The sequence below is a fragment of the Chenopodium album genome, chromosome 24, assembly GCF_948465745.1.
Source record: "Chenopodium album chromosome 24, dcCheAlbu1.1, whole genome shotgun sequence".
NCBI lineage: Eukaryota > Viridiplantae > Streptophyta > Magnoliopsida > Caryophyllales > Amaranthaceae > Chenopodium > Chenopodium album.
In genome coordinates, this window is record NC_137857.1 from 31,557,864 (window position 1) to 31,585,670 (window position 27,807).

General features: G+C 33.9%; 4 protein-coding genes and 1 pseudogene across 4 annotated transcripts; 4 read left to right on the top strand and 1 right to left on the bottom strand.

Annotated features, from left to right (window-relative positions):
• Nucleotides 1-2,579: 2,579 nt before the first annotated feature.
• On the top strand, nucleotides 2,580-4,493 carry LOC145612351 (senescence-specific cysteine protease SAG12-like). The gene is made up of 2 exons (XM_081667723.1): nucleotides 2,580-3,048; nucleotides 3,728-4,493. Exons 1-2 carry the CDS (start codon nucleotides 2,580-2,582, stop codon nucleotides 4,297-4,299), a joined length of 1,041 nt encoding a protein of 346 aa, XP_081523849.1. The 3' UTR covers nucleotides 4,300-4,493.
• Nucleotides 4,494-9,228: 4,735 nt separating this feature from the next.
• On the top strand, nucleotides 9,229-10,475 carry LOC145612577 (senescence-specific cysteine protease SAG39 pseudogene; annotated as a pseudogene).
• A 1,195-nt stretch (nucleotides 10,476-11,670) lies between these two features.
• Nucleotides 11,671-14,782, bottom strand: LOC145610827 (uncharacterized). Its single transcript, XM_081666110.1, has 7 exons — nucleotides 14,447-14,782; nucleotides 14,132-14,341; nucleotides 12,874-13,366; nucleotides 12,655-12,801; nucleotides 12,394-12,558; nucleotides 11,795-12,012; nucleotides 11,671-11,706 (listed from the first exon to the last, which is right to left on the bottom strand). Exons 1-7 carry the CDS (start codon nucleotides 14,780-14,782, stop codon nucleotides 11,671-11,673), a joined length of 1,605 nt encoding a protein of 534 aa, XP_081522236.1.
• A 3,110-nt stretch (nucleotides 14,783-17,892) lies between these two features.
• On the top strand, nucleotides 17,893-19,546 carry LOC145612097 (cysteine proteinase COT44-like). Its single transcript, XM_081667467.1, has 2 exons — nucleotides 17,893-18,419; nucleotides 18,649-19,546. Exons 1-2 carry the CDS (start codon nucleotides 17,948-17,950, stop codon nucleotides 19,215-19,217), a joined length of 1,041 nt encoding a protein of 346 aa, XP_081523593.1. The 5' UTR covers nucleotides 17,893-17,947; the 3' UTR covers nucleotides 19,218-19,546.
• Nucleotides 19,547-25,366: 5,820 nt separating this feature from the next.
• LOC145612466 (senescence-specific cysteine protease SAG12-like) lies at nucleotides 25,367-27,204 on the top strand. The gene is made up of 2 exons (XM_081667835.1): nucleotides 25,367-25,832; nucleotides 26,452-27,204. The coding sequence occupies exons 1-2, from the start codon at nucleotides 25,376-25,378 to the stop codon at nucleotides 27,009-27,011; spliced, it is 1,017 nt and encodes a 338-aa protein (XP_081523961.1). The 5' UTR covers nucleotides 25,367-25,375; the 3' UTR covers nucleotides 27,012-27,204.
• Nucleotides 27,205-27,807: the final 603 nt, after the last annotated feature.

A 27,807-nucleotide genomic window follows, 5' to 3' on the forward strand; every position in this document is an offset into this window, starting at 1 on the left:
CTATTGGTAGAACCAATAATCATCACTTTACACATTGTAACACAGAATATGAGAATTACAACAATTCCCCTACTTTTCTCTCAAAGCAAGGAGTTCAAAGTTGCAAAATTGAATTGGTTTTGGATTGGAGCAAAAAATCAGGTTTTTTTCGTTATAAATCCAAAAGCACGTCTTCTAGTAGAGAGTAAAAAGAAAAAATGTGTGGGGCTTGGCAGTGGAAGTGTGGAACCGTGTTAGCTGTTCGCGTAACGACTATTCCTCATTTCTTGGTCTATTGACCTTGAATCTCACGTCCACTGTCAACTCATCTTATGTTTAAATTTTCAAAGAACATCCAAGATTGGAGAATATATGTAATTCTTGTTATGAGATAAGCAAAATCATTTATTAAAAAAGAAAAAAGATAAAAAAAATATTATAATTATATTCATGTTGCGACGAACCAAACTATCAATTGTCACGATGTCTGGTACTCTGGTGCGGTAAATGTGAAGTGGTAACATTGTAGGAGTGTCACGATATTAAGGGCTAATCAATTCGTAGTGGTTAAATTTCCCAAAACAGATAAAAAAAAAGAAGAAACAAAAATCAATCGGCTATAGAAGAAATAAAAAATTAATCGGCTATGAAATACTCCGTAATATTTTTGGTGTTATAAAAAAATCATATATACAATCTGAACCTAACACAATAATAATTAAAAAAAACAGAGGAGTTTAGTATTTGAAAATTATTCAATGGCTACATTAAAATTATGGCCATTGTATTACTTTTAATCTAGACCCTTTATTTTTTAGAGGAAATCCTATCCATTCATTTATTAAACTATAACTTTTTTCAATCCAAAAAAAACTGCTTTTACCAATTAATAAAAAAAATCAATAAAACTCTATCAATTTATTTAATGATCGTATAACTATCCCTCCATTGATGGAAGATTGAGAATTAATATACACACATATACTCCGATAATATAAACATCAAGAATTCAAATTATGTGATGAAACAACATTAGATTGATTAACATAAGCATTAGATCAGATTACAGAAATTGGAAGCAAGGTATAGCAGAAATAATCAATGGTGGAATTTTGATCAGATTACCATGAATTAATTGTTTTAATTTCTGCTGTGTAGGGTTACCTTTGAAAACCATTAATTCATGGTAAGCAATGGAGTAATTTAATAATGTAACTAGTTTTATCCCCGTGCGTTTGCACGGATTTATAATAATAAGACCTAAAAATATTAAAAGTTAATTAAAATGGAGTTAGTTTGAATGAAATGGCTAATATATAATTTTTTTTTTATCCCCGTGCGTTTGCACGGATTTATAATAATAAGACCTAAAAATATTAAAAGTTTATTAAAATGGAGTTAGTTTGAATGAAATGGCTAATATATAATTTTTTTTTTAATTTTTGAATTTGAACTCATATCATGTCTATTCTTAAAATTCTCTTGTTAGTTAAATTATTTAAAATATTTTATAGATAATTGTAAGTTTTTATTCATTTAAATTTTTTTTATCATGTTATGTTTTAAGGAAAAAAAAGAAATTAAAAAAAAAGCTAAAAAATATTTGGGCGGGAAAATTTTTGTTGTGAATGTGACATGTGTACTTAAGGGATAACTCTGGTGATTACTTTAGTATATAAAGTATGGATGGATACTTCGTACGAGGATCCGAGTTTAGAAAGGAAGGGGGTAATGCAGTTTTAATTTCTAATTTAAATTAAAATTTTTATTTTATTTTATTTTATTTTGTCAAGTCAACTGCCTCAACTCAATATGGATGACGTGGAATTAATATTGATAAGTGTACGGCCATGATTTAAAAGTTATAGTGGCCCAAAATTATTGTAGCCATTGCAAAATTGGTATTTATATTTGCACTTTATACATTGACATTATTTTCATTTCTGGTTCATTTAACAGATTAAGACTTTGATTGATTGATTAACATTGACATTATTTACATGTTATTTTTCGAACTACGTCTCTACTACTAGATTTAAACGATTTTATATATTTATTTATTTATTTATTTTAATTATATAAGTTATTAGCTTATTATTGAATTTGTCAATGACTCAATGGTATATATAATACTCCCTCCGTCCCTTAATTAGATTCCTAATTCTAGCATCTATTCCTCACATAATAGAGAAATAGGAATCTAATTAAGGGACGGAGGGAGTACCAATTTTTACACGAGTATTATTAATTATTACTTTGAATTATTAAGTATGTCTATAGACTGTATACTGACGAGTCATCCTTTCTTGATTATCGACTGATTCTTATTACAGACCATTTGAAAGGAATCTAATAATTAATTACGGAGGGAAAGACGGAAGACAGATTATCATTCTACGTCAACTATGTAGTTTCCATGAACTGTAATGTAAATTGTAAAACGTAAAGATTGGTTAAGAAATATGTTTACATTTCATATTAAGGGATGCCTATATAAGATAGACACATTAATACCATTTTGTGCATCCAACTTAACAATTAACATTTATTATCTCCCAACATATATACTATACACATTCTCTCTTGATCTTAACTTCTTAATGGCTTTTGCAAACCAACATTTCCAATTGTTATGCTTAGCCTTAGTCCTTATCTTGGGGCTTTGTGCTACCCAAGCCTTGGCTCGTCCTCTTGACCATCACAAAGCCTTGTCTTTAAGAGAGAGGCATGAGCTTTGGATGGCTCGACATGGGCGAGTTTACAAGGATGAGATAGAGAAGGAGAAGCGTTTCAACATATTCAAAAAGAATGTTGAACGTATAGAAAATTTCAATGCTAATGCATCATCAAATAAACTATACACATTAGGTACTAATGCCTTCAGTGATTTAACCACTGAGGAGTTTGTAGCTACTCACACTGGTTATAAAAAGCGATCTGATTCCACATTTGGTGGTTCGGTCACAACAAGGTTTAGGTACGAAAACCTTACTGATGCTGACATCGCGTCTTCAATGGATTGGAGAGATTACGGAGCAGTCACAGGGATAAAGGACCAAGGGTCATGTGGTACGAAATCAATAGAGAAATATCTTACATAATCCTCTTATCACTACGTATACTCTCTGTTTCAAATGTTTTTATGGTGGTCATCCTTATTAATTGTCTAAAACTATACTTAATTTTGATTGACTAATTTTTGTTTTTTGTTGGTCAAACTACTTAAAAAATGGTTTTTCTCTTTTAGAAACTGATAGTTTATTATGAAATTAAAAAGAATTTTAAAAAAATAATAGTCAATATTTGAAATACAGAAATGATCGAACTCTTAGAAAGATAAATCACCAACTTTTATATGTGGCTGGTCATACCTTGGGGCAACTAGAATTGGGGTAACTTCGTTAGCGTTATAAGCCTAGGGTTACTCAATCAGTGTTATATGGGTTAATTGATCAGTATATATGGGTTATTCAGTCAGAGGTATAAGGGTTACTTTGTTCGTTTACAAGCGGCCACATGGTATTGCCAGCTACGTATCTACAAAATGCGTTGAAAGAAAAATCATCTTTAATAAGTTTGACCGACAAAAAGAGTGAATAAAAAATCAGCCAATCAAAATTGAGTATAGTAGTGTTATTCATTATGGTAGAATTTTTCCCAATTCCTTTTTTTAATTTTACACAATTGCACTTAGACTTTTTTTCACTCTAAATTTAAATGTTTCTGATCATGTTTTAAAATTTTGTAGGGTGTTGTTGGGCATTCTCAACAGTTGGGGCAGTAGAAGGGCTAAACCAAATAAAAACAAGACAATTAATCTCACTTTCAGAGGAGCAACTTGTTGATTGTGTGCAAGACAACAATGGTTGTGAAGGCGGTGAGATGAAAACAGCTTTCCAATACATTGAAAATAACCAAGGTATATCAACAGAAGATGATTACCCATACACTGCAACCAACGGTATTCCGAGTCAATGCCAACCTGAAACAAGTGCTGTGACAATAAGCGGGTTTGAATCAATTCCACCTAACGACGAGGCTGCCCTGATGAAAGCTGTTTCCAACCAGCCTGTCGCGGTTGGACTTGATGGTAGCGGGTTTGATTTCTTACACTACCAAAGTGGAGTCTTCCAAGGAGAGTGTAGCAACGACATTACTCATGCTGTTACTGCTATCGGGTATGGCACAACCACAGATGGGACTGATTATTGGTTGTTGAAGAACTCGTGGGGCGAAAGTTGGGGTGAAAATGGTTATATGAGGCTTATCAGAGGACAGAATAAATGTGGTATCACATTGGACGCTTCTTATCCTGTTTGATCTATGTCAAAAGGATGATCTACTAGATCAATGCATTTTACATTTTTACGTCTCAAAAGTCCTACTTCGGACATACGTTTTTATATTATATTTTCTTCAAGTAGTTAAGCATGCAATGTATGCATGGATTGTTTGTGTGTTAAAATTATGTAATTGGTAGCTTTTTATAAAGATTGAATACAAGTAAAAATAGTGTTACCTATTTTGACTTTAATTTGTGCAAATTTTAAGCTTTTCAATGTGAACCAAACTAGGTGTAGATAGTTATAAATTTAATGCATAAATTTTAGAATCGTCACAACTGTTACAAAATTCAACTAGGTGTAGATAGTTGATAACAGGGACACATGGAGTTGATACAAATTGGAGAGACTAACGTTTGCCAAAAATTGCACAAAAGGGACTAAAGTTTCAGAAGTTGCAAAGAGGGTACTCAACCCACTATTGCAGGTTAACAATCAGGTTGCAAAGGTCAATGACCGATTACTTCCTACTTCCTTTTAAAAAGAAAGTAAAAAAAGCTTAAGTGTCCACTCAGCTGTACTTAGGAGGGGAAAATCCATCATTACACTGACAATGGCACGATTTTTGGAAAGGTTAATGACTTTTTATTCACTCTCTCTCACCCCATTGGCTTCCTCATTACTTAGCTTCCATTTTCAGATAAAAACAGAGCATTTCATTCCAAAAAAAAAAAAAAAAAAAAACTCGTACTTCCTCTTCAAAAAAATCGCCATTAATGTGGTAGTGTGATTGTGAATCTTCCGCCAAGAAAGCAAAGTTGGCCGAGCTTCAATCTACTCAAGGTATGTATATTCCCTTTTTTTGTCTTCACCTTCGTAATTTCGCCATTAATGGTGTTGTATGCTTGTTCTGTTTTTTTATTTGGGCGAATTTTGTTTGAAAGTGATTTTTCTTGTTTCAATTATCATGATCTTGTATTTTGTTTGCGTAATTCTGTTGTTGTGGGTGATTATCAAAATTGAATTGTGTTGTTGTTGGGTAGAATTTCTTGAAAATTAATACTAGGGTTTTGGCTTACTAAAACAGAGTAGGTTTTCCCATGGAAAATAACTTGTCTAACTCCATTAATTTACCTAGGTATGGACGCTCTTTCCGATGCCCACCCAATTTTCAGCAACCCCGATTTGCTTGTGGTCCATGTCTTCTCCAAGCTGGACTGGGGTAGTCGGGATAATTTGAAGAAGGTCTGAAGTAAATGGCGTCTGTGGTGGAAGACCCGCCACCTGAATTGCCTGACTCCAGCCCTTTTTCGGTCCTAGGGCCTCTGTCAACGAGTGGATCCTCAACGACCTCATCTACAATGATGGCCGTGACTTTCATGCCTAGATCAACAATGACATGAAAGTTTATTTTGACGGATTCCCTCTGCTCTTCAAGGAGGATGTGTAGGCTGTTGTTGTTAGGTTGGGTGGGGGGTATGTGCAGCTAGAAGTTTTTTGGGGTTAGGAGCTGCTAGATTTAAGCTTGTTCTTATTTTTTTTTTTTTTTTAAGTTTTAAGATGTGAATTGTAGGAGTGCATTGTCATGGTTAAGTAGGTTTTTGTTGTTAAAGTGACAAATCATTTATAATCTTTTGGGATTTTGTCACTACCATGACAATGCTTAGGTTGAAATGGATGGCTTGGCTGGATTGTATAGCCATTTTGTAATGGAACAAATGTATATGTATGAATGAAGCCACTCCTTTTAATTAATTTGCTGTGTTATTATTATGCACTTTCCAATTTCTTTCCTTTTTTGGTAAATTTTTAGTGGTAAAATTACCATTTTACCCTTACTTTTGTTAAAACACCTTAATTAAAAAACTGATTTTATCTAATTAGCTTAAACCCAGACATTAATTAAGTTAACTATTTTCACCAAAATCAATCCCTTTCCATCTAATCAACCACCTTTAGGGGAATTCCAGCCACCTTCATCCTCCTTCATCTTTCTCCTCATCACCATTATTCATCAAATTTCTACATCTTCTTCCTCATTCCCATTTTTTTTCTCTCTCCTCTTTCAACCATTCCTATTATTTTTCCAGATCTGTGGGTTAGTGGGTTCGTGGGGGTTCGTGGGTCTTTGGGTTCATGTGGGTTCGTGGGTTTGGTGGTAGGTGGGAGGTTACTGCGGCTCGTCAGTGGGTTTGGTGTGGTTCCAGACCATTGGTGGGTTTGGTGTGGTTCCAGACCATAGGGGAGGGATCCGGTGAGAATAGGTTCATATGTGAGAAATTATACTTATATGAGAACTGATTTAAAATTTAGAACATATGAGTAAAAATTTAGAACATGTGAGTAAAAATTTAGAACATGTGACTCAAATTAAAATTCTGAACATATGAGTAATAGTTTAGAACATTTGTGTGGATAATATGTTTAGAACATCTGATTTAAGAATTAAAACAAGTGATTAAAAATTTATAAAATTTGCTTCATGAAATTTTAAACGTATGAGTAAAATTTAGAACATCTAATTTAAGATTAGGAAATTTTGATTTTTACCACCTTCAAATAACGACTTTATTGAATTTACCACCTCCAAAAAAAAAAAAAGATTTACTTTACTACCTCATACAAAAATAAAACATCAGTTTTACCACCAATCACCTCCAACTAACGGATTCCGTCCATAAATCTGTTAGTGGGGCCTACTTTGCACACGTGTCGCCATATAATTGGGTAAGTTTTAAAAAAATATAAAAAAAAACAAAAAAAAAATTAAAAATCCCCATCAATCAACCGGTACGGTGGTTGCTGCCACCGTCGGGACCCCCACCACCGGACCGGCTACGACCAGCCCCACCACCTAACATTGCGAACATCCCCCACCATTTAACCGCTACCAGCCACCGTCGGGAACCACAGCCACCGCACCGATTTCGACCCCCTTTCCACCAATTTTCGACCTCAAAACCTTAGCCACCACCTAACAGCTACGACCAACCCCACAGCCGCACCGCACACCACAGCCGCACCGATTTCTACCCCTTTTCCACCAAATTCCGACCTCAAAACCCTAGCCACCACCTAACAGCTATGACCAACCCCACCACCATCCAAACCCAGACCAGAAACCACTGCCACCTAGACGCGAAACCACCGCAACCCGAAACCAACACCACCCAGACGTGAAACCACCGCAATCCACCCCAGCCAACCTAACCTTAAAACCAACCTAACCCTAGACCAGAAACAACGCCGCCCAGACGCGAAACCATCGCGACCCGAAACCACCACCACCTAGACGCAAAACCCACTCGAAATTTCGACCAACCGAGGTAGTTGATTTCGTTGCTGGTTGGTTGAAAAGGAAGATCGGGGAAGATGAAGAAGAAACGTCAAAAATGTGGGCCCTACTAACGGATTCATGGACGGAATCCGTTAGTTGGTGGTAAAATCGAATTTTTGGAAATTTTGGTGGTGGTAAAGTAAATCTTTTTTTTATGGAGGTGGTAAATTCAATTAAGTGGTTATTTGAAGGTGGTAAAAGTCAAAATTCCCTTAAGATTATGAATATGTGAATAAAAATGTAGAACAAACTGATATACAATATAGAAAGTATGAGTAAAGAATTTAGAACATACGTGTAAAAAAATAGAACATACGCTTTAAAATCTGGAATATATAATTAAAAATCTTGGAATACACGTTTTAAAATTTAGAACATATAAGTTAAAATTTTGGAACAAGTTATTTAAAATTTATGACATCAAACTTAACTAATTTATGGTTTAGAACATGTGAATACTAAATTAGAATAATTGATTTAATTTAGAACACCTAAGGAAAAGTTTAGAACATTAGATTTAAAATTTAGAACATAAAGAGTGTTCTCACAAAAGAAAAATTCTCATATAAGAAAAATTCTCGTATATATATATATATATATATATATATATATATATATATATATATATATATATATATATATATATATATATTATCTAGGGATTCATCGGATAAGATCAAATACCCGTCTCTAGAGTATTCTAGATAGTACATGGATAATAGTCATCCACTTATACATCTATGTCATAGTAGAATTTGTTTTTTTTTTATTTTATTTTTTATTTTTTATTTTTATTTTTGCTTAGATTAAAACTTAAGCATATACCCTTATCTTTCAATAATTATGCTTATGATCTTTTGCCTCGGCCTCCGCAAACCCTCACAAAGTCCCGAGTAATTTGGACCGGAGGTAGTATATACACAATATATAAACAAATACAAATTTATAATAATATATAAATATAATTTTTTCCTGTAAATATCCGAGCATTACTCGGGTAAAGAACTTATAAAAAAAATAGAAAGGTAATGGAACCGTGTGTAATTGTAAAGAGCTGACAATTACGAGTAATATTTTTTAAAAAAAAAATTGTAATTAAGTTATTTTCACGTACTACTATTCCTCATTCTTGGTCTTATGGCCTTGCGACGTGTTTAACAATTCAAAAACAATTCACTTAATCACATCCAACATTCGAGAAACAAGGTTTTATACGACCATAGTCCATTAATCCTCTGAATTTTCATGAAATTTTCATACTTTGTACACGGCAATTACTTGTAGTTTATATAAAGGGTAACGGGTGAACAGGGGCAATTATCAACTAATTCTTATAACGAAAGAGAATTTACATTAACAAGATGCTTTGACACGCAAGTTAATCATGAAGGGAACTCAACGAATAATAATTCTACGTCAACCATGTATTTCCATTGCATGAATTTTAATTTTCAACGTAGATTTTGGCAATTAGTATGAGTACTTTTCACATTCAAGATTGCCTATAAAAGATGCACGAATGAATAGCATTTTGTACACCCAACTAAGAGCTTAATTAATAATTAAGAGCATTTACAAAATTATAACCCTACGTCACATACTCACATACAATAAACTCTTACTCTTTTAATAATCTTAATGGGTTTCACAAAACAATCCTCCCAACTCTTATGCTTAGCCTTAGTCCTTGTCTTGGGGCTTTGTGCTACCCAAGTCATTGCTCGTCCTCTCAACCATCACAAAACCTTATCGGTAAGAGAGAGACACGAGCTTTGGATGACTCAACATGGACGAGTCTACAAGGATGAAGTAGAGAAGGAGAAGCGTTTCAACATATTCAAAAAGAATGTTGAGCGTATAGAAAATTTCAATGCTGATTCCACATCATCAAATAAACTTTACACATTAGGTACAAATGCCTTCAGTGATTTAACCACGGAGGAGTTTGTAGCTACTCACACTGGTTATAAAAAGCAATTTGATTCCACATCCGATGGTTCAATAACAAACGGGTTTAGGTACGAAAACCTTACTAGTGATAACATCCCGTCTTCAATGGATTGGAGAGAACACGGAGCTGTTACAGGAATAAAGAACCAAGGACAATGTCGTACGTATGAACTCAATAGAGCAAAAATTGACATTATTTTACTATTATTTGTTAATATTTTTTTACATGCCAACAATTAAATGTTTCTAATCATATGTTTAAAAAATTGTAGGGAGTTGTTGGGCATTCTCAGCAGTTGGGGCAGTAGAAGGGCTAAACCAAATAAAAACAGGACAATTAATCTCACTTTCAGAGGAGGAACTCGTTGATTGTGTACAAGAAGACAGTTGTCTTAGTGGTGGTTATATGACGAATGCTTTCGAATTCATCGAAAAAAACCAAGGTATATCAACAGAAGCCGAGTACCCATACACTGCAATCAATGGAAATCAGAGTCAATGCCAAGCTAGAACAAGTGTTGTGACAATAAACGGCTATGAATCAATTCCACCAAAAGATGAGGCTGCCCTTCTCAAAGCCGTTTCCCAGCAACCTATCTCGGTTGGAATCGATTCTAGCGGGTTTGAGTTCAAAAGCTACCAAAGTGGAGTCTTCCAAGGAGAGTGTGGTGATGACATTGATCATGCTGTTACCGCTATCGGGTATGGCACAACCACAGATGGGATTGATTATTGGTTGTTAAAGAACTCGTGGGGCGAAAGTTGGGGTGAAAATGGTTATATGAGGCTTATCAGAGGACAGAATAAATGTGGTATCACATTGGAAGCTTCTTATCCTGTTTGATCTATGTCAAAAGGATGATCTACTAGATCAATGCATTTTACATTTTTATGTCTTAATATGAGATTGCTTGAGCTTCGATAGGTTGTCTAGCTACGGAGTATTACATTATGATTGAATGAGTTTATGTTCTAAACTTTTGTTAGGTTATTATATTACTTCAAAAATCCTTCTTCGGACATACATTTATATTACATTTTCTTCAAGTAGTTAAGCATGCAATGTATGCATGGATTCTTTGTGTGTTAAAATTATGTAATTGGTTGCTTTTTATAAAGATTGAATACAAGTAAAAATAGTGTTACCTACTTTGACTTTAATTTGTGCAAATTTAAGCTTTTCAATGTGAACCAAACTAGGTGTAGATAGTTATAAATCTAATGCATAAATTTTTAATCGTCACAACTGTTACAAAATGCAACTTCTAAAATTTAACTTTAACTTTTTTATAATACAAAATTAATGATATTGATGATTTATAGAAAAATATGAAAAATCAAAGACATATGAATCGATAAGTCAAATAATCAAGTATATATGTACCAGAAAAGAAAATAGTGGGCATTGTGTAATTTCCTTATTTTCTGTCTATTTCAATGATAAAGCAAATATAACCAGTTAATTACTGCTAAATTATAGAGAGAATATGATAAATAGAATAAACTCAATCACTTTATTCATAATGATGATGGCCATGGCCAATAAATAATACACCGTTTCCCTAACCCGATAGAATTAGGAAATAATAAAAGATATCAAAAAGATATTATGCTAAGCATAAAATATATACTAAGCATAAAATATGGAAACTAAATATATCCAATTAATTTTCTAAAATATATCCTCCAATACCCCCCCTCAAGTTGGAGCATGGGGATTGTAAATGCCCAACTTGGAAAGAAGATGATCAAACTGAGACTTCCCAAGCGCCTTAGTAAAAATATCTGCAAGTTGCTCCTTAGTGGAAACATAGGAAGGAGCAATTAAGCCCTCTGTAATAGCATCACGAACAATGTGACAATCAATCTCAATGTGCTTTGTACGTTCATGAAAAACTGGATTTCGAGCTATATGTAAAGCAGATTGATTATCACAAAATAACTTGATCGCCTTAGGGTGTTGGACACCCAAACTCAAAAGCAAGGCCTTCAACCATTTCAACTCATGTGTGGTTGAAGCCATGCAACGATACTCAGCCTCGGAAGAAGAGAAAGAGACTGTGGGTTGCTTCTTGGTTTTCCACGAAATAGGAGATTTACCAAGAAAAACTAGCCAACCAGTCAACGAACGACGAGTAAGAGGACATGTCGCCCAATCTGAATCACACCAACCCTGCAAAGTCAGGTCACTATCTGCACTCAACAAAATACCCTGTCCCGGAGTACCCTTTAAATAACGAACCACCCTAAGAGCTGCTTCCCAATGCTCAATCCGAGGTTCGTGCATAAACTGTGAAAGAATATGAACCGAATATGCCAAATCTGGTCTAGTCACCGAGAGATAAATCAACCGCCCTACTAGTCTACGATAAGACTCAGGATCCTTAAGTAACTCACCACTAGCAAGACTTAGCTTGTGGTTCTGCTCCATCGGAAAACCACTTGGTTTCGCACCTAATAGCCCTGCTTCAGAAACAATATCCAAGGTGTATTTTCGTTGACACAAAAACAAACCTGATTTACTACGAGCAACTTCAATGCCCAAAAAATATTTCAAAGGACCAAGGTCCTTCATCTTAAAACAATCACCAAGATAATCTTTGAACACATTTAATGCAGCGGAATCATTCCCAGAAATAATAAGATCATCAACATAAACTAAGACATTAATTTGAACATTGCCTTTAGTGTATGTGAAAAGAGAATAATCAGAATAAGATTGAATAAAACCGTACCCTTTCAGAGCCGTAGTGAGCTTTGCAAACCAACATCTTGGAGCTTGTTTCAACCCATACAAAGACTTTCTCAAACGACACACCAAACTCGAATCCGAGCTCTCAAAACCAGGAGGTAATTTCATGTACACCTCCTCTTCTAGATCACCATGTAGGAAAGCATTATGAACATCCATCTGCTGAATCTCCCAGTTTTTTGAAACTGCTATAGCAAGAAAAGCACGAATAGTAGTCATTTTTGCAACCGGAGCAAAGGTCTCACCATAATCAATGCCTTCTCTTTGATGATTACCAAAAACAACCAAACGCGACTTGAGACGTTCAATATCACCATTAGACAAAAATTTCGTCTTATACACCCATTGACAACCTAGAGCTTTCTTGCCGGGAGGAAGATGCTCCAATGTCCAAGTCCCATTATCTTCCAATGCCCTTATGTCTTCTTTCATAGAATTTCGCCAACCTTCGGATTTCATCGCTTCTTTAAAGGATTTTGGATCCTTTCCCAAAACAACAGCTGCAAGAAATTTGCGATAATTCACAGAAAACATGTCACAATTTATATAGTGTGCTAGAGGGTAAGGCGTACCTGAAGGAGGGATTGGAGACGGAGTGGACGGAGACGGACTTTTAGCAAAAACCGTATGTGTCACAAAATCACGATGCTTAACATTTGGAAACTTCTGGCGGAAACCACGACCCAATTGTTGATTATTAGAGCCATTCAAATCATCTTGCTCAAGGGGACCGGATTGAATAGTGGACTGATCTGAAATAGCTGAATCGGGCAGCCCAAGAGGCCCAACATGCGCTGAAGACTCAGCATGAGCAGTGGGCTGCTTGCCCGTGGACCCATCGGGCGATGGAAATCCATCGGTCTGATCAGAAAGTAAACCGGGCTGATGGAAAGGAGGCCCAGCGTGCGATGGGTAGTCCGTGGCTGCTGAAACTGGGATTGGGCTTGGTGAGTGAACTGCTTGCTCATCAAGTAAATCCCCAACCTCTAATTCGTCATAGATAATTTGTGAAAAATCATCATGAATATTATGTTCTTCATACTCATTATTTGCAATGTTCACAACCTCGGGACTCACAAAAGGGAAGACTTCTTCAACAAATTTCACATCCCTTGAAACAAAAAATTCTTTTGTAGCCAAATCAAACAACCTCCATCCCTTTTTACCAAACGGATATCCTACAAACACACATTTTCTACTGCGACTAGCAAATTTGTCTCCATTTGTTTTCTGATTATGAGCAAAGCATAGACATCCAAAAGTACGAAGTGCATCAAATAAGGGTGGTTTATTGAACAAAATTTCAAATGGAGTTTTATTTTGTAACAAGGGAGTGGGTGTACGATTAATTAGGTGAGCAGCGGCAAGAACACATTCCCCCCAAAAATAAATAGGCAAATTAGCTTGAAACCTCAAAGCTCTCCCAACTTCAAGAATGTGTTTATGTTTTCTCTCGACCCTCCCATTTTGTTGTGGAGTCCCCACACAAGAGGTTTGAAAAATAATTCCAGTAGCACTAAAATAATCACGCAAGCAATTAAATTCAGTGCCATTATCACTTTGCACAACCTTAATGGTTTGAGAAAATTGTCTATCAACCATTGCAACAAATGCTAAAAACATTCGAAAAACCTCAGTTTTATCAACCAGCAAGTAAATCCAAACAGCTCGAGAATAATCATCAACAATAGTCAAAAAATAACGAGCTCCACATGAAGAAACATGTCGATACGGACCCCACAAATCACAATGTATTTTCTCAAAAATCCTAGAAGCTCTACCATCACTCAAAGGAAATTTATCTCTAGGATGTTTAGCACGCATACATACCTCACACCCTTTAGAAAGATTATGTTTATTGCCATTAACATGAGGAAGTAACTTAACCACTTTTTCGGAAGGATGACCCATTCGACGATGCCACAACTCCAAGGTCGACTTTGCATTGTTCACATCAACATGATTCACCGAATTTGAATTGCTAAAATAGTATAGTCCGTCTCTCCTAGCTCCCGTTCCAATCAACTCCTTCGTTTGATCCTGTACAACACACATATAAGAATTAAATTGGACAATACAATTAAGGTTATCTGTAATTTGTGACACCAAAAGCAAATTGCAACTCAAATTAGGAACATAAAGAACCCCGGTTAGGATGAGCTTGTCCGACAAACGGACAGAACCAATTAAAGAAGCCAATACGGTGTCACCATTGGGAAGACCAACGGGACACTCAAAACTCTGTGTATCAAACAACCAAGATTTGTCTCCGGTTACATGATGAGTTGCCCCTGTGTCAATAATCCAAGAAGTAACGTCAAATTTTCCATTCAAACAATTGTTTGGAACATTAACATTACCAAACAATCCCGTAATTGCATTAACGTCAGAAACCAAATACTTCCCCCCCTGGACGCAAAAATCCTCACGGCCGTATTGGATAAGGGGTGATAAAAATGATGTTTCATCATCTCCAGTCATTGTATGAGGGTGTAAAAAAAAAAATTTAACCTGCTCTTGATACCATGCTAAATTATAGAGAGAATATGATAAATAGAATAAACTCAATCACTTTATTCATAATGATGATGGCCATGGTCAATAAATAATACACCGTTTCCCTAACCCGATAGAATTAGGAAATAATAAAAGATATCAAAAAGATATTATGCTAAGCATAAAATATATACTAAGCATAAAATATGGAAACTAAATATATCCAATTAATTTCCTAAAATATATCCTCCAATAATTACCGAGTACTTACTCGAAATGAATAAGAATCAAGACAAAGTATGTCAATGGGCTAGAAGTCTAGAACCATGATATGGAGAGTTGTAACTACTTAGAATCTTATTAAAAGAGTGAGTCTTACTCTTACTACTCGTCTAGTCGTCGTCTCCTTTATAGTGCTATCTAGAGTGTATTTGCGTTAATGCACAGAATATATGTAGTGTATGTACATTTAGGAGAGAGGAAAAAAAAAAAGAGCAGAAATGAAAGTCATAAATTTTTTTAATTTTAATTTTTTTTTTTTAATAAATTTGTTAGGAGGGGTGAAAGTTATTTGAAGGACAATACATTATAAAAAATGAGTGAACAAAATTGAAAAAACAGATTTTTGGAGAGTTGTGGTGAGAAGTTTTGTCCATTTTAGAAGAGGTTTTTTTCACCAAAACTACTTAGGGTCTGTTCACATTTACTTAATTTCAGTTCAGTTCAGTTTAGTTCAGTTCACCTCCAATCAGTTCAGTTCAGTTCAGTTCAGTTCAGCTCCTAATTTCCTTCTCTCATAAAATATTCATTTCAGTTTAGTTCAATTCAGCTCTAATCAGTTCAGTTCAGCTCAGTTCAGTAAATGTAAACATGCCCTTACTTTTTTTTCTTTTGTTTGTGCCATTTGAAATTTTGGGAGATTCTAATGGCTTGTTAGAATGATTAACACCCCTTAAAAAAGCAAAAAAGAATGATTAACACCCTTGTAATGCCCAAATTTATAGGTTCATATTACTATAATCCTCGTTTATATAAATCCTGATATATAAAATCCTAATTCCCCAAATTGATGATACAAATCCCTTTTCTTTAAGTGTTATATTTTGATCGGCATATAATTTTAGGCAAATTAATTGACTTGAGTATAAACTGATGTGTATAAGGTGAAGTTGAATTATTAAAAAAAATTGTAAGAATAATTTAAATAATTAGTGTTTGTTTACATTATATACATAATCTTGACATCAAAGTGTGTGTCACAAGACAATGTTACAAGTAAATAAAAAAAAAAAATATGTGTTATGATAAAAAATTATTGTTAAAATTAATATATATGAATAGTGAAAAATGTCTAACCATGTCAGTTATATATTCTAGGATGAAGGGAATATCATTACTTGATGAATCATATATTCATATGTGATGCACGTTTTTTTTTTAAATCAAATACTTTATAGGATAAATTACGTAATTTTATTCATTTTTTTTTCTAACAATTTCTTTTAAAAAAAAATAAATTGTCAATATCTTTTAAAAAAAAATAAATTGTCAATTTCTTTTCTCTTTCGTTAGATATTTAAATAAATTTCTAATAAAATAAGATAATATTTTATTTTTATAATTATTTTGAACTATCAATTTAAAGTATAAAATCTAATTCGTTTATACTGTTTACATGGCAATTAAATTTTTTTAATTTTTAAAAAAAATTGCAAATTATTATTATTATTCATTTCATCATTTGTTTTTTATATAGTTTGGGATGGTCATGACTCATGAGAATAGACCCTACATTTTAGGATGGTTATAGGCTAATAATCCACTTACATTTGTCATATCTTCTTCAATTTAATTCCTTATTTTCTTTCCATTTCTTCAATAAAAACAATAGCCAGTTAATTGCCGAAAACATCCAAACATAAAGGAACCAAGTTCTGTTATCCAGACAAATCATGTCATGCTAATGGGCTCGGCGATGGAGCGTTGCAACTTAACATCTTGTTATCATATCAAATGCTAAATAGTGTGAATAGTACTAGTCATCACCACCCTTTCTTAGACTTATTATGTCCTTTCTAATTGGTTCAACACAATTTTGTCTTCTTAAAACGTGAACGGACAACACTCAACCTATACAAGTAATACAACTACGCAATTTTATTTTATTATGGTATTTTGTACATGGTGTACATTTGCGTTATTCAACTATGAGTGATCATTGAACCTCCAGGAACTCCATCAATATATTAAAATATAAATATAATCACTTTCTTCATATAGGTGTATTATTATTAAATCACTTTCATTACACACTCGGGTGTAGACTATATTAAATTTATATTCATTTCCTACATAATGCATTTAGATATTGTGTGGGGGTGGGGTGGGGGATTTCCACATCCCAAACTCCCAATGCACATTATCAACCTTAAGTGTCATCAATTATATAAGACTTATAATTATAAATAAAAATGGTTAATAATCCAGCGGCAACTGAAACCATTAAAAGAACACATATGATGTATGAAAATAGATATCAACACAAATTTAATAAGACTTAATATGACTATTTTTTCTTTAATTTATAAAACTTAAATTAATAGTGTAAAATGTGTTAATTAAGGTGCATTAATTAAGGAACAAAAGAATTACATATTTGTTCCTTGTCTTCTCGATCTTTTGGCATAGCTCCAAATCATAAATTTGAGTAACACGATTTAAATTTCTATTTTTGGTCCGAATGAACTATATAAACATAATACCTAACAATTTAGTTATAAATGGGAGAGGATGATTTTGAACCAGATGTATAGGCTCTTAATTTGTACCAATCACTAAGTCAAGACCTTATTGATATACTGAAGTTGACGGTTTATTATATCCAATGATATTTTGTGTATGCAAACAATTTAAAACAGCAAGAGAAAGTAGATTGACAACATACTTATAGACCCACAAGTACTGGAGGGAAGAGAAAGTATGATTCTACATCAACCACGTAAATTCTAGTGAACATTAATATAACATGGATTTTAGCTAATTATATCGAATACTATACTTGAGATTGCGTATAAAATTAGATCACTTACAATATCATCGTAAGTGCATTTATACACAACATACATACTATATTCCCTTGCTATCATCTTAATGGCTTTCACAAACCAACCTTTCCAACTCCTCTTATGTTTTTCCTTAGTCCTTGTCTTGGGGCTTTGGGCGACCCAACCCTTGGCACGTCCTCTCGACGATCACAAGGCCAGCTTGTCAATAAGAGAGAGGCACGAGCGTTGGATGGCTGAATATGGACGTGTCTACAAGGATGAGAACGAGAAGGAGAAGCGTTTCAACATATTCAAGATGAATGTTGAATACATAGATAATTTCAATGCTAATGAATCAAATAAATTGTACACGTTAGGTACAAACGCCTTCACGGATTTAACCACAGAGGAGCTAATAGCTACTCATACCGGTATTAAAAAGGAGTTTATTTCGGAATCCATGTCCACAAGGACAACCCGGTTTAGGTATGAAAATCTTACCGATGATGATATCGTACCTTCAATAGATTGGAGAGAACACGGAGCTGTCATGGGGGTTAAGGACCAAGGGTTATGCGGTATGAACACATTAATTATTTTATTTTATTTTTAATACTAAATCGACACCTCTCATAGGTTAAACCAGTCCAGCTTTGCAGGTTAACGCTTAAAGTAGAGAGGGGAGGTTAGGGAATATAATCCCTCTACTCTCAGGCAAATGTAGTTGAAAATTAAGTGATTACTTACTATTATTCTGTTATATTCCTTTTTATTTTATTTTTTTATTCATAGTGTTTAAATTTACAGGAAGTTGTTGGGCATTCTCAGCAGTCGCAGCAGTAGAAGGGCTAAACAAAATAAAAACAGGACAACTAATCTCACTATCAGAGCAAGAACTTCTCGATTGTGTTCAAGATTACGGGTGTGGTGGTGGAGAGATGACGAAATCATTTACATTTATCCAACAAAACAAAGGTATATCATCAGAAGCCGAGTACCCATATCAGGACAGTCAGTCGCAGTGTCAGGCTAGTACTGGTGCAAGCAATGCAGTGACAATAGACGGGTTTCAGAGAGTTCCTAACGATGAGACCGCCCTTATGAAAGCAGTTTCACAACAGCCTGTCGCGGTTTGTATTGATATTCATGGGATTGACTTCAGACATTACAGCAATAGTATCTATAATGGGGATTGTGGCCGCGACAACATTAATCATGCTGTGACTGTGGTCGGGTATGGGACTGATACATATGGGATTGATTATTGGGTGTTGAAGAATTCGTGGGGTGAAAGTTGGGGTGAAAATGGTTATATGAGGATTATTCGAGGTCAGAACAAATGTGGTATCACTTCTTATGCTTCTTATCCTATATAATTTACGAAAAATTTGCACAAAGAATGAGCGGCAAACTAGCTAGGTAAGCTACAATGTACGTACTCAGATCATATCTTGCTTTTTTGGTGTTTAAATAGCCACAAGGGAAGGTGATGAAAATCGATCCCAGAATCATTTGGAATCGAGAAGGGAGCTCTAACCACTTGAGCTATCCCTCACTCTCATTCTGATCATTTCTTGTCGTATGTGAGTTTTGGTCACTTTGCCAATATTCTAAGGCCATTTTTTTGTGGGTGTGTTTATCAGGTTGTTTTGTTTTTGTAAGTGTGAATGGATTTTTGTTTCATGTGATGTCGTGATAGCTTTATACAAATAGTGCTCTTTTTCAAAGAAATATCTTAATTAGTGAAACTTAATTCTATGAACCTTTGCATTTTACGTTGTTGAAGTTAAAATTTTACTCCATCGGTCCATAATATGGAGAATCAAGTTCTAACAAGCCTATAGGTCTCAAACAAGAGAGCATTTTTTTTTTTCCTCTAAAGAACAACCAAACACAAGATATGAAGAATCAAGTACAATTCTAACTTGGAGCTATATCACCTTGATTTCATTCCTAATTTTAATATCATACCATTATGTATTCCAAACGCACACATATACTATATGGTATACCTAGAGATATCAATTTTATTATTTCCTTATGTTTTTGATACATATATGTCACTGCAACACACATTAAAGAGATTAGAAAAAATAAACAGACAAATCAACAAAAATAACTTAAACACCAATAACATACGTCTTTCTAACAATACTAGGCTAGCTAGTGTTCTAAATATATTTGTTAATTTGATTGTTTATTTACCTCTACCTATCACCTCCTTCAAATATGTCAAGGGGATATAGATGTACTTATTAAAGAATGGAGGTAGTGTGTTTGTAATTTGTATGTGTATGTTTTGAGTTGGAATTGGTCATGGATGAGTTGGTGAACATTGGATTTGAGTAATGTTGGTAACTTGGTTTAGTGTATGTACTGTTTTTTGGTTTGCTACATAAAGTCCGTTGGACAAAAAAATAAGCATAAGTCCGGCCCGCTATCCGTCCAAGCATGCAAATGATCACCTTTAGTATTATTGGATATATTTGGATCACTTCAAATTTGGGTGAATCTGGATCTCTTATGGTTTTGGGCTTAAGTTAGTTCTTTTCAATAATACATGTTCAATTCAAGTCAATCTTAGGTTTGATTGATTCCAATCGGGTTTTGGGAACACAAGATTATATGAGCAAGAGTAGTAAACTTTATAGACTTCGAGTCTTGTAGAAATTGTTTGCCGCAATCAACTATGTGTGACTTTTATACACGGTCTTTGGTCAGTTGAAACTTAAGGTTTAAGGCTATAAGCGAGTAATCTTTTTTGTCATTTTGTTGCATGACTTGCGTCGCGCACTCGACCCTTTTCAAGGTTTTGGGTGATATGTGGAATTTAGTTCATTTTAATGATTCAGTCAACAACGAAATCATAAAAAATAAAATAATCTATTTATTATATGATACACTCTCATATTAAACTTGGAAAAATTAATTATCATAAACTACATCATGTTAATGTAAATCAAATTATTCTAGTCAGTGACGGAGCCAGAATTTCAACAATGCTAGGGCACCAGAACACTTATATCAAGGTCTTAATTATTATTTTTTTTTTTTAAAAAAAAAAAGACTCATTTCCTTACCGCAATAGGGCATTAAGCAAAGGATAAAGAAATTAAAAAAATAAATAAGGAAATTAAGCAAAAAAAAAAAAAAATAATGAATGTTGGGTGAGGGATTATAACCCTTGACGTTTAATAGATAAGTTAATGTTCCAACCACTAAGCTACTATTTTTGATGTAAAATCCAACGTGGAAGGCAAGGTGTACCATGCTCATTGTACACCCTTGTGTATTATGTAAATTTCACTAAGCTACTAGTAAGTTTAAGCAATATAATTCACTTTGTATTCTATTTAAATAATCTTTAACTAACTTTTATTTAAAAGAAAATAAAAAATCGGTAGGGCACATGCCCTACCAGGACACACAGTGACTCCGCCACTAATTCTAGGCATAAATTGTACAAAAAAAAATCTTGGAGGACCTAGTCCACAATAAATCATCAATCGGTGCCTTTTTGGTGCAGCAGGCCACACCGTGTGACCTGCTACCAAGTCAACAAAAATAACTAACTTAGACGCGCGCATGTAGGAGTTATTGGTATTATTAGGGTTACTTGTATTTTTCACGTGTTACTTGTATTTTTTTTTTCAAAAGTTACTTGTATGATTACTCCCTCCGTGTTTTTTTAAGTGATACATACTGACCGGCACATAGTTTTAGGCAATTTAATTGACTTAAATAAAATAAGAGGTAAGTGGGGTAGTGGAGTATTAAAAAATTGTTAATGAAAGATAGTGGGGTTAATAGTTTATTGAAAAGTAATATATGTGAGAGGAAAGATATAATAAAAAAGTAGTAGTGGGTTTGGGTGGGGACCATGAGAGGAGAGAGATATAATATTTTAATGTATTGTTTTGCCAAAAAAGGAAATGTATCACTTAAAAAAACACGGCCGGAAATGGAAAATGTATCACTTAAAAAAACACGGAGGGAGTATATATTTAAGGGTTACTTGTATTATTTTTTTTTTTTAAGAGTTACTTGTATGGATTATTTATTTAGGGGTTGTATTTTTCAGGGGTTACTTTTTTTTTTTTTTTTTTTTCCAGGGGTTACTTGTATGGATAACTTATTCAGGGGTTACTTGAATGGGTTAATTAAAGGGTTACTTGTATGATTACTTATTCAAAGGTTACTTGTATGGGTTACTTATGGGGTTACTTTTATGATGATTTACTTATATGATGATTTACTTATCCAAGGTTACTTTTATGAGTTACGTATTCAAGAGTTGCTTGTAGACCCCATACCAAACCGGTAACACCCTACAAGTAACCCCCGACCAAAACCAGTAACACCCTACAAGTAACCCCTGACCAGTAACGAACACCGTACAAGTAAACCCTAACTAAACCAGTAACACCCTACAAGTAACCCCTGACCAAACCAATCACACCCTACAAGTACTCTATAATCTGCTCATACTACTACTGTTGTTTCTGTTGCTGATTTTTTTTACGAAGAATGTTCGATCGAAGATTCCACGAAGAAAACGAGCTCACATTTCTCCGGTTCTCATTGATTTCACTACTTCAAATGTTGTTGATGATCTTAAGCTTAATTAATCGAAATTTTCACAGCAATTTGACACCCAAATCCTACAATTTCGAACTTTAATTGCATCACATTGGCAAAGAGGAGAGAGAAAATGGGTGGAGTAGAGATATGTTTGTTGGTGATGTGTGATCTGACTTGAAGAAGAAACTAAGAAAAGAGGAGAGAGAAAATGGGTGGAGTAGAGATATGGTTGTTGCTGATGTGTGGTTTGGCTTGGAGAAGCTAAAAAAAGAGGAGAGAGATAAAGGAGAGAGAAGACTTATGTTATTTTTTAAAAAAAAATTAATAAAATTGTGGCTGGTGTGGCCAGCCACATACAAAAATTAACATAATACTAAAACAGACACCAAGTTTGCCACGTGTCATTTCTTGCCTTCTTGGTGTTGTTTTTTTCCTCAATTTTTTTTTTTTTTTTTTTTTTTTTTTTTTTTTTGTTATATGTATTTGTTATTCACTTCCTTAAAAAATCACTTTTTATGTAATTGTGATTCACTTCCTTAATAAAATATTCATCAAATCATATAATTGTAATATTCACTCCCTAATAAAATATTCACATACACTCCATATCTTTTATTTTATATAATATTATTTTATATCTTTTATTTTTTGAGACAAAACTCAATTTTGGATATAAATTAAGATTCAAACTGTTTCCATTTCATTTAAAAATATGGGGATTATTTTTGGTAGATTTTGAATTAACACTATAATTCGTTTATTAAATTATGTAAAAACAGTGCGTGACACGAGACTTAATCTAGTATTAATATTGTGAATTCGATGTTTATTCACACGAAATAAGTGTTATATAGAATATAATGACCCTAATTTTAACATGATAACCTTATTTTTAACATAGTAACATAAATTAAAACTTGTATGATTTTTAATATCATTGCGAATTTAAAGTATGACGTTATGTTAAATATAATGACCCTAATATTAACATAGTGATTTTTATTATTTATATTGATCATTATATAAAAAAATTCATTAAAAACTAAATAACCTCTTATATCCTTTATAATGATATAATGAGTTTTATTTCAACATGATAACCTTTTTTTTTAACCTTTATTTTAATACAATGACTTTTTTTAATTAACAGAATAACCATAGTGTCTATAATATTAATGGTCCACAATAGATTAGTGTGAACCAGGTCCATTTAAAACTTTGTTTAACTCGTATATCCTGAAGCAATATTCAATTACATGCATATGTCTAAAATACAAAGTACTTCCTTATTCCAGAATATACAGCATGTTTGATTATTTATCAGTTATCGCTATTTATGTACTAAATTTAAGGGAATTTCTCAACGGTAACCCCCAATTTTTGCTACGCCCCAATGGTGACCTCTCTTTTTTTTAATTATACAAAATGACCTTAGTTAAAAATTCCATCTCACTTATGACATTAATGAGAGTTAATTAATTAAAAAAAACTAACTATGGTTAGCTTTGAAAAAAAAAACATAAAAAAATAAAATAAAAAGGAAAACACCAACCCAGCTAGCCCCACCACCAGTTTACCACCTCCTGCCAGCGTCCAGGGTTCCCCGTTCACCCCCGCCGGCGACGCTACCCCAGCCCCACCATTACCCAGAACCCAAACCCCGTCGACGACGTACCCCAACCCCACCATTACCCAGAACCCAAACCCCGTCGACCCTCCATCTCTTTCCTCTTCCCACCGCAGCCACCATTTTCGCATTGACAATCCAATTGAAAATCCATTATCAAATTAAGCTCCGAAAATCACATAAAATACTTCTAGCATAAGAAAATCAACAAAATGGCTCTTTTTCTATAAAATTTCATAATTACAGTAATAACAATCAATAGTTCAATACTCCACCTTAGAAAAACCCCAATTTGAAATAATAAATCAACGATAAACCCTAGATTTTGTAATTGATAATTGATGATTAAAATTGAATCTTAATTGAGATGATTCAATGGAGAAAAGAAAGATCAGAAGCCGCTTCAAGGGAACCTGGGAATATGCTTCAATGGAGGAGAGAGAGGCGCAGCGTAACAGTGAGTGAAAAGCTCCAAATGAAACTCATGACACGAACTCAAAATGGTCACGAGGTCGAGGTTCGAACCTCATTATCTTGGCGGTGGTCGGGCGGTCAGGGGGATCTGGGTGGCGTCGTCGGCGATCGATGGAACCTGGGGTAGTGTCGCCGGAAGGGAGATGGTGGCTGGTTTTAGGTGGTTGGGGTTATTTTTTTTTTCTTTTTTTTTTTAAATAGAAATCTAACCATAGTTAATATTTAGTGAAATAAGGTTATGAGTGAAATGAAATTGTTAACTAAGGTCATTTTGTATAATAAAAAAAAAAAAAGGGAGGTCACCATTGGTGCGTAGCAGAAGTTGGAGGTTACCGTTGAGAATTTCCCTAAATTTAATTATAATTTTCTTAGTAAGGTATAAAATAGAATATCATAAAATATGTTTTTAATTTTTTTAAAAAATTTTTAGGATATACTATTAATAGGTATTAGTATGAAGCTTCATAATATCATTTTTTTTTTACTAAAACTTATACATGTATTTTATGATAATAAAAGTAAAAACCCTTTCATACATACTAAAATATCTTGCATAAATTAAATCTCATCTATGTACAAATTTTCAGTCCAAACCATTTTAGACGCAATACAGATTGTCTTAACATCCCGTAAGTTATGGAGAAGGAGCTAGTTCAAGACAAGGATTATGTACTTTGAATTTCCCGTATAATTTAGGTTACATAGAAATTTTTTTCTACTATGATACCAAAATTTGCCTATAAAAGGTGGAACCATTTCATAGTGTATTATGCATAAACCAACATCCTAAGATTTTAAGAGCTTTTTTTTATATCTAAAATACAACAAATATACATTCTTAGGCTTAGCTTCATGGCACCCTCAAACAAACACTTCCAACTCCTATGTTTGGTGACTTTGGTCCTTAACTTAGGGTATTGGGCCTCCCAAGCTTCAGCTCGTCCTCTCGACCATCACAACACCTTGTCATTGAGAGAGAGGCACGAGCAATGGATGGTCCAACATGGACGCGTCTATGAAGATGAAATTGAGAAGGAGAAGCGTTTCAACATTTTTAAAGAAAATGTTGAGCGTATTGAGAGTTTTAATGGTAACAATTCTAACAAAGTTAAGTTACGTGTTAATGCTTTTGTCGATTTAACTACCGAGGAGTTTGTAGCCACTCGTACCGGTTATAAGAGGGCGTTTCATCCATCCAGCAGCTCCATGAAATCCACGTTCCAGTACAACAATCTCACTGATGTACAGCCTTCAGTAGATTGGAGATACGCAGGAGCTGTCACTCCTATAAAGGACCAAGAGCAATGTGGTAAGGAACAAAAGAAATATATAATCTCTAGTATTGTTCATGCATACATACATTAATCTTCAATATATTAAATATTTAAATTACCTATTTAATTAGCTTAGTGTTGGGAATAATTGGGATAAATCAACTTAAAAGTATTATACTTGCATTGCCTATCCTTCCTAATTAAGGTATATTGATATATAAATACTACTTGTATCAAAGTCGTGCGTTGACAAACATAAAAGTCAAAGTTATAATATTGAACAAGTAGACTTGACCAACATGAAATTGTGGGCATTATATTGTTCATTCAATATATGTAGTATATATACTTTCTTCATTTTATATATATATATTTTAGTAAAGATATAGTGTTCACATAAGTTACTTTGACTTTGCTTTGTAATCAATACTTATAAAAATATAGATATATAATGACTTGAAATTTTTATTAGATTTGTTTTAGTCAACATTTTTTTCTATTTACAACTTGTTATGATTTTTGCTTATTGCAAAATGAATATTATAAAGTTTGAAAACATGCATTAACTAACAAAACATGTGAATTGAGTAACGTGTCAATTAAAATAAAACTGAAAAATAGCGTTTTTAACATTGTGTTAAAATTTTTCTCCAGGGTGCTGTTGGGCATTCTCTGCAGTAGCGGCAGTTGAAGGGATGAATCAAATAAGAACAAGACAGTTAATTTCGCTCTCAGAGCAGCAACTCGTAGACTGCGATCAAAACAGCAATGGTTGTAATGGCGGTGCCCCGGAAAGCGCTTTCGAGTTCATAAAACAAAACCAAGGCATAACCATGGAGTCTCAATACCCATACCAGGGTACTCAAGGTCAATGCCAGGCTAGTACTGGTGTAGTAACCATCAGTGGCTATTCACAACTCCCACAAGATGAGAACGCCTTGATGCAAGCTGTTTCGCAACAGCCTGTCTCGGTTGCAATTGCTGCTGACTCGTTAGAGTTCAAGCAATATGGTAGTGGTGTCTTCCAAGAACCATGTGGCTCAGAGTTAAATCATGCTGTTGCTGTCGTTGGGTACGGAACCAGTTCCGATGGGACTGACTATTGGTTGTTGAAGAATTCCTGGGGAACAACCTGGGGAGAGGACGGGTTTATGAGGTTAATGAGAGGAACCAATTTATGTGGAATTGCCATGGATGCTTCCATTCCAACATAAGCATGATTCGGCTCGCTGTGAGCCCAGGCTCTCTCTACATGAATGGAATTTATCAATATTATGTGTTTTGTTATGTTATAAGTTTATAACTACTTGTATTTTTCTGTTTTGTTACAAAGAATTAATCTAGCTACTATATGTACTTGTAATTCTGCTAATATGTATTGTATGTACTTGCTCAGTTGCTCTAGTCATGAAGTAATTGAAGCCTTTTATTCTATATAATCTGTTGACTTCTGTAAGATATGGCATTTAGCCTATTACATATATATTCTACGAAATTTCCAAAGGTTGTAAGGCTAATACAATGACATAAATATTGTTAAAATAATTAGGGGTATGGACTCTATTGCCCAATGTATTTTAACAACACCTTCGACATATATGGAACCAACGAATCAGGGGACTTGGCTAAAAAACAAGGGAGTTAAAGCGAATAACAACATTATTAAGGCCTTGCCTGTATTAGGGGTACTCATTACAAGGGTAAATTGTATTGGGGAAATTGATACTAGAGGACTAATTAAGGGAGAAGATTTCAAGGAAGTAAAATCAGACAAGGTTTGGTTTAAGTGAAACAAATAATGGGAAACGGATGATTCTTTCAGACACTTGAAATAAGATTCATATGAACATGCTTTTTTTTTTTTTTTTTTTTTTTTTTTTTTTTTTTTTGAAAACAAACATGCTTTTTAAAAAAAATTAATAAAATTTAAATACACTTTGATATCAAATTAATAGTAGTATTGAAATTCAGGACATATATCACTGGATTTTACGGATCAACTTCACACAT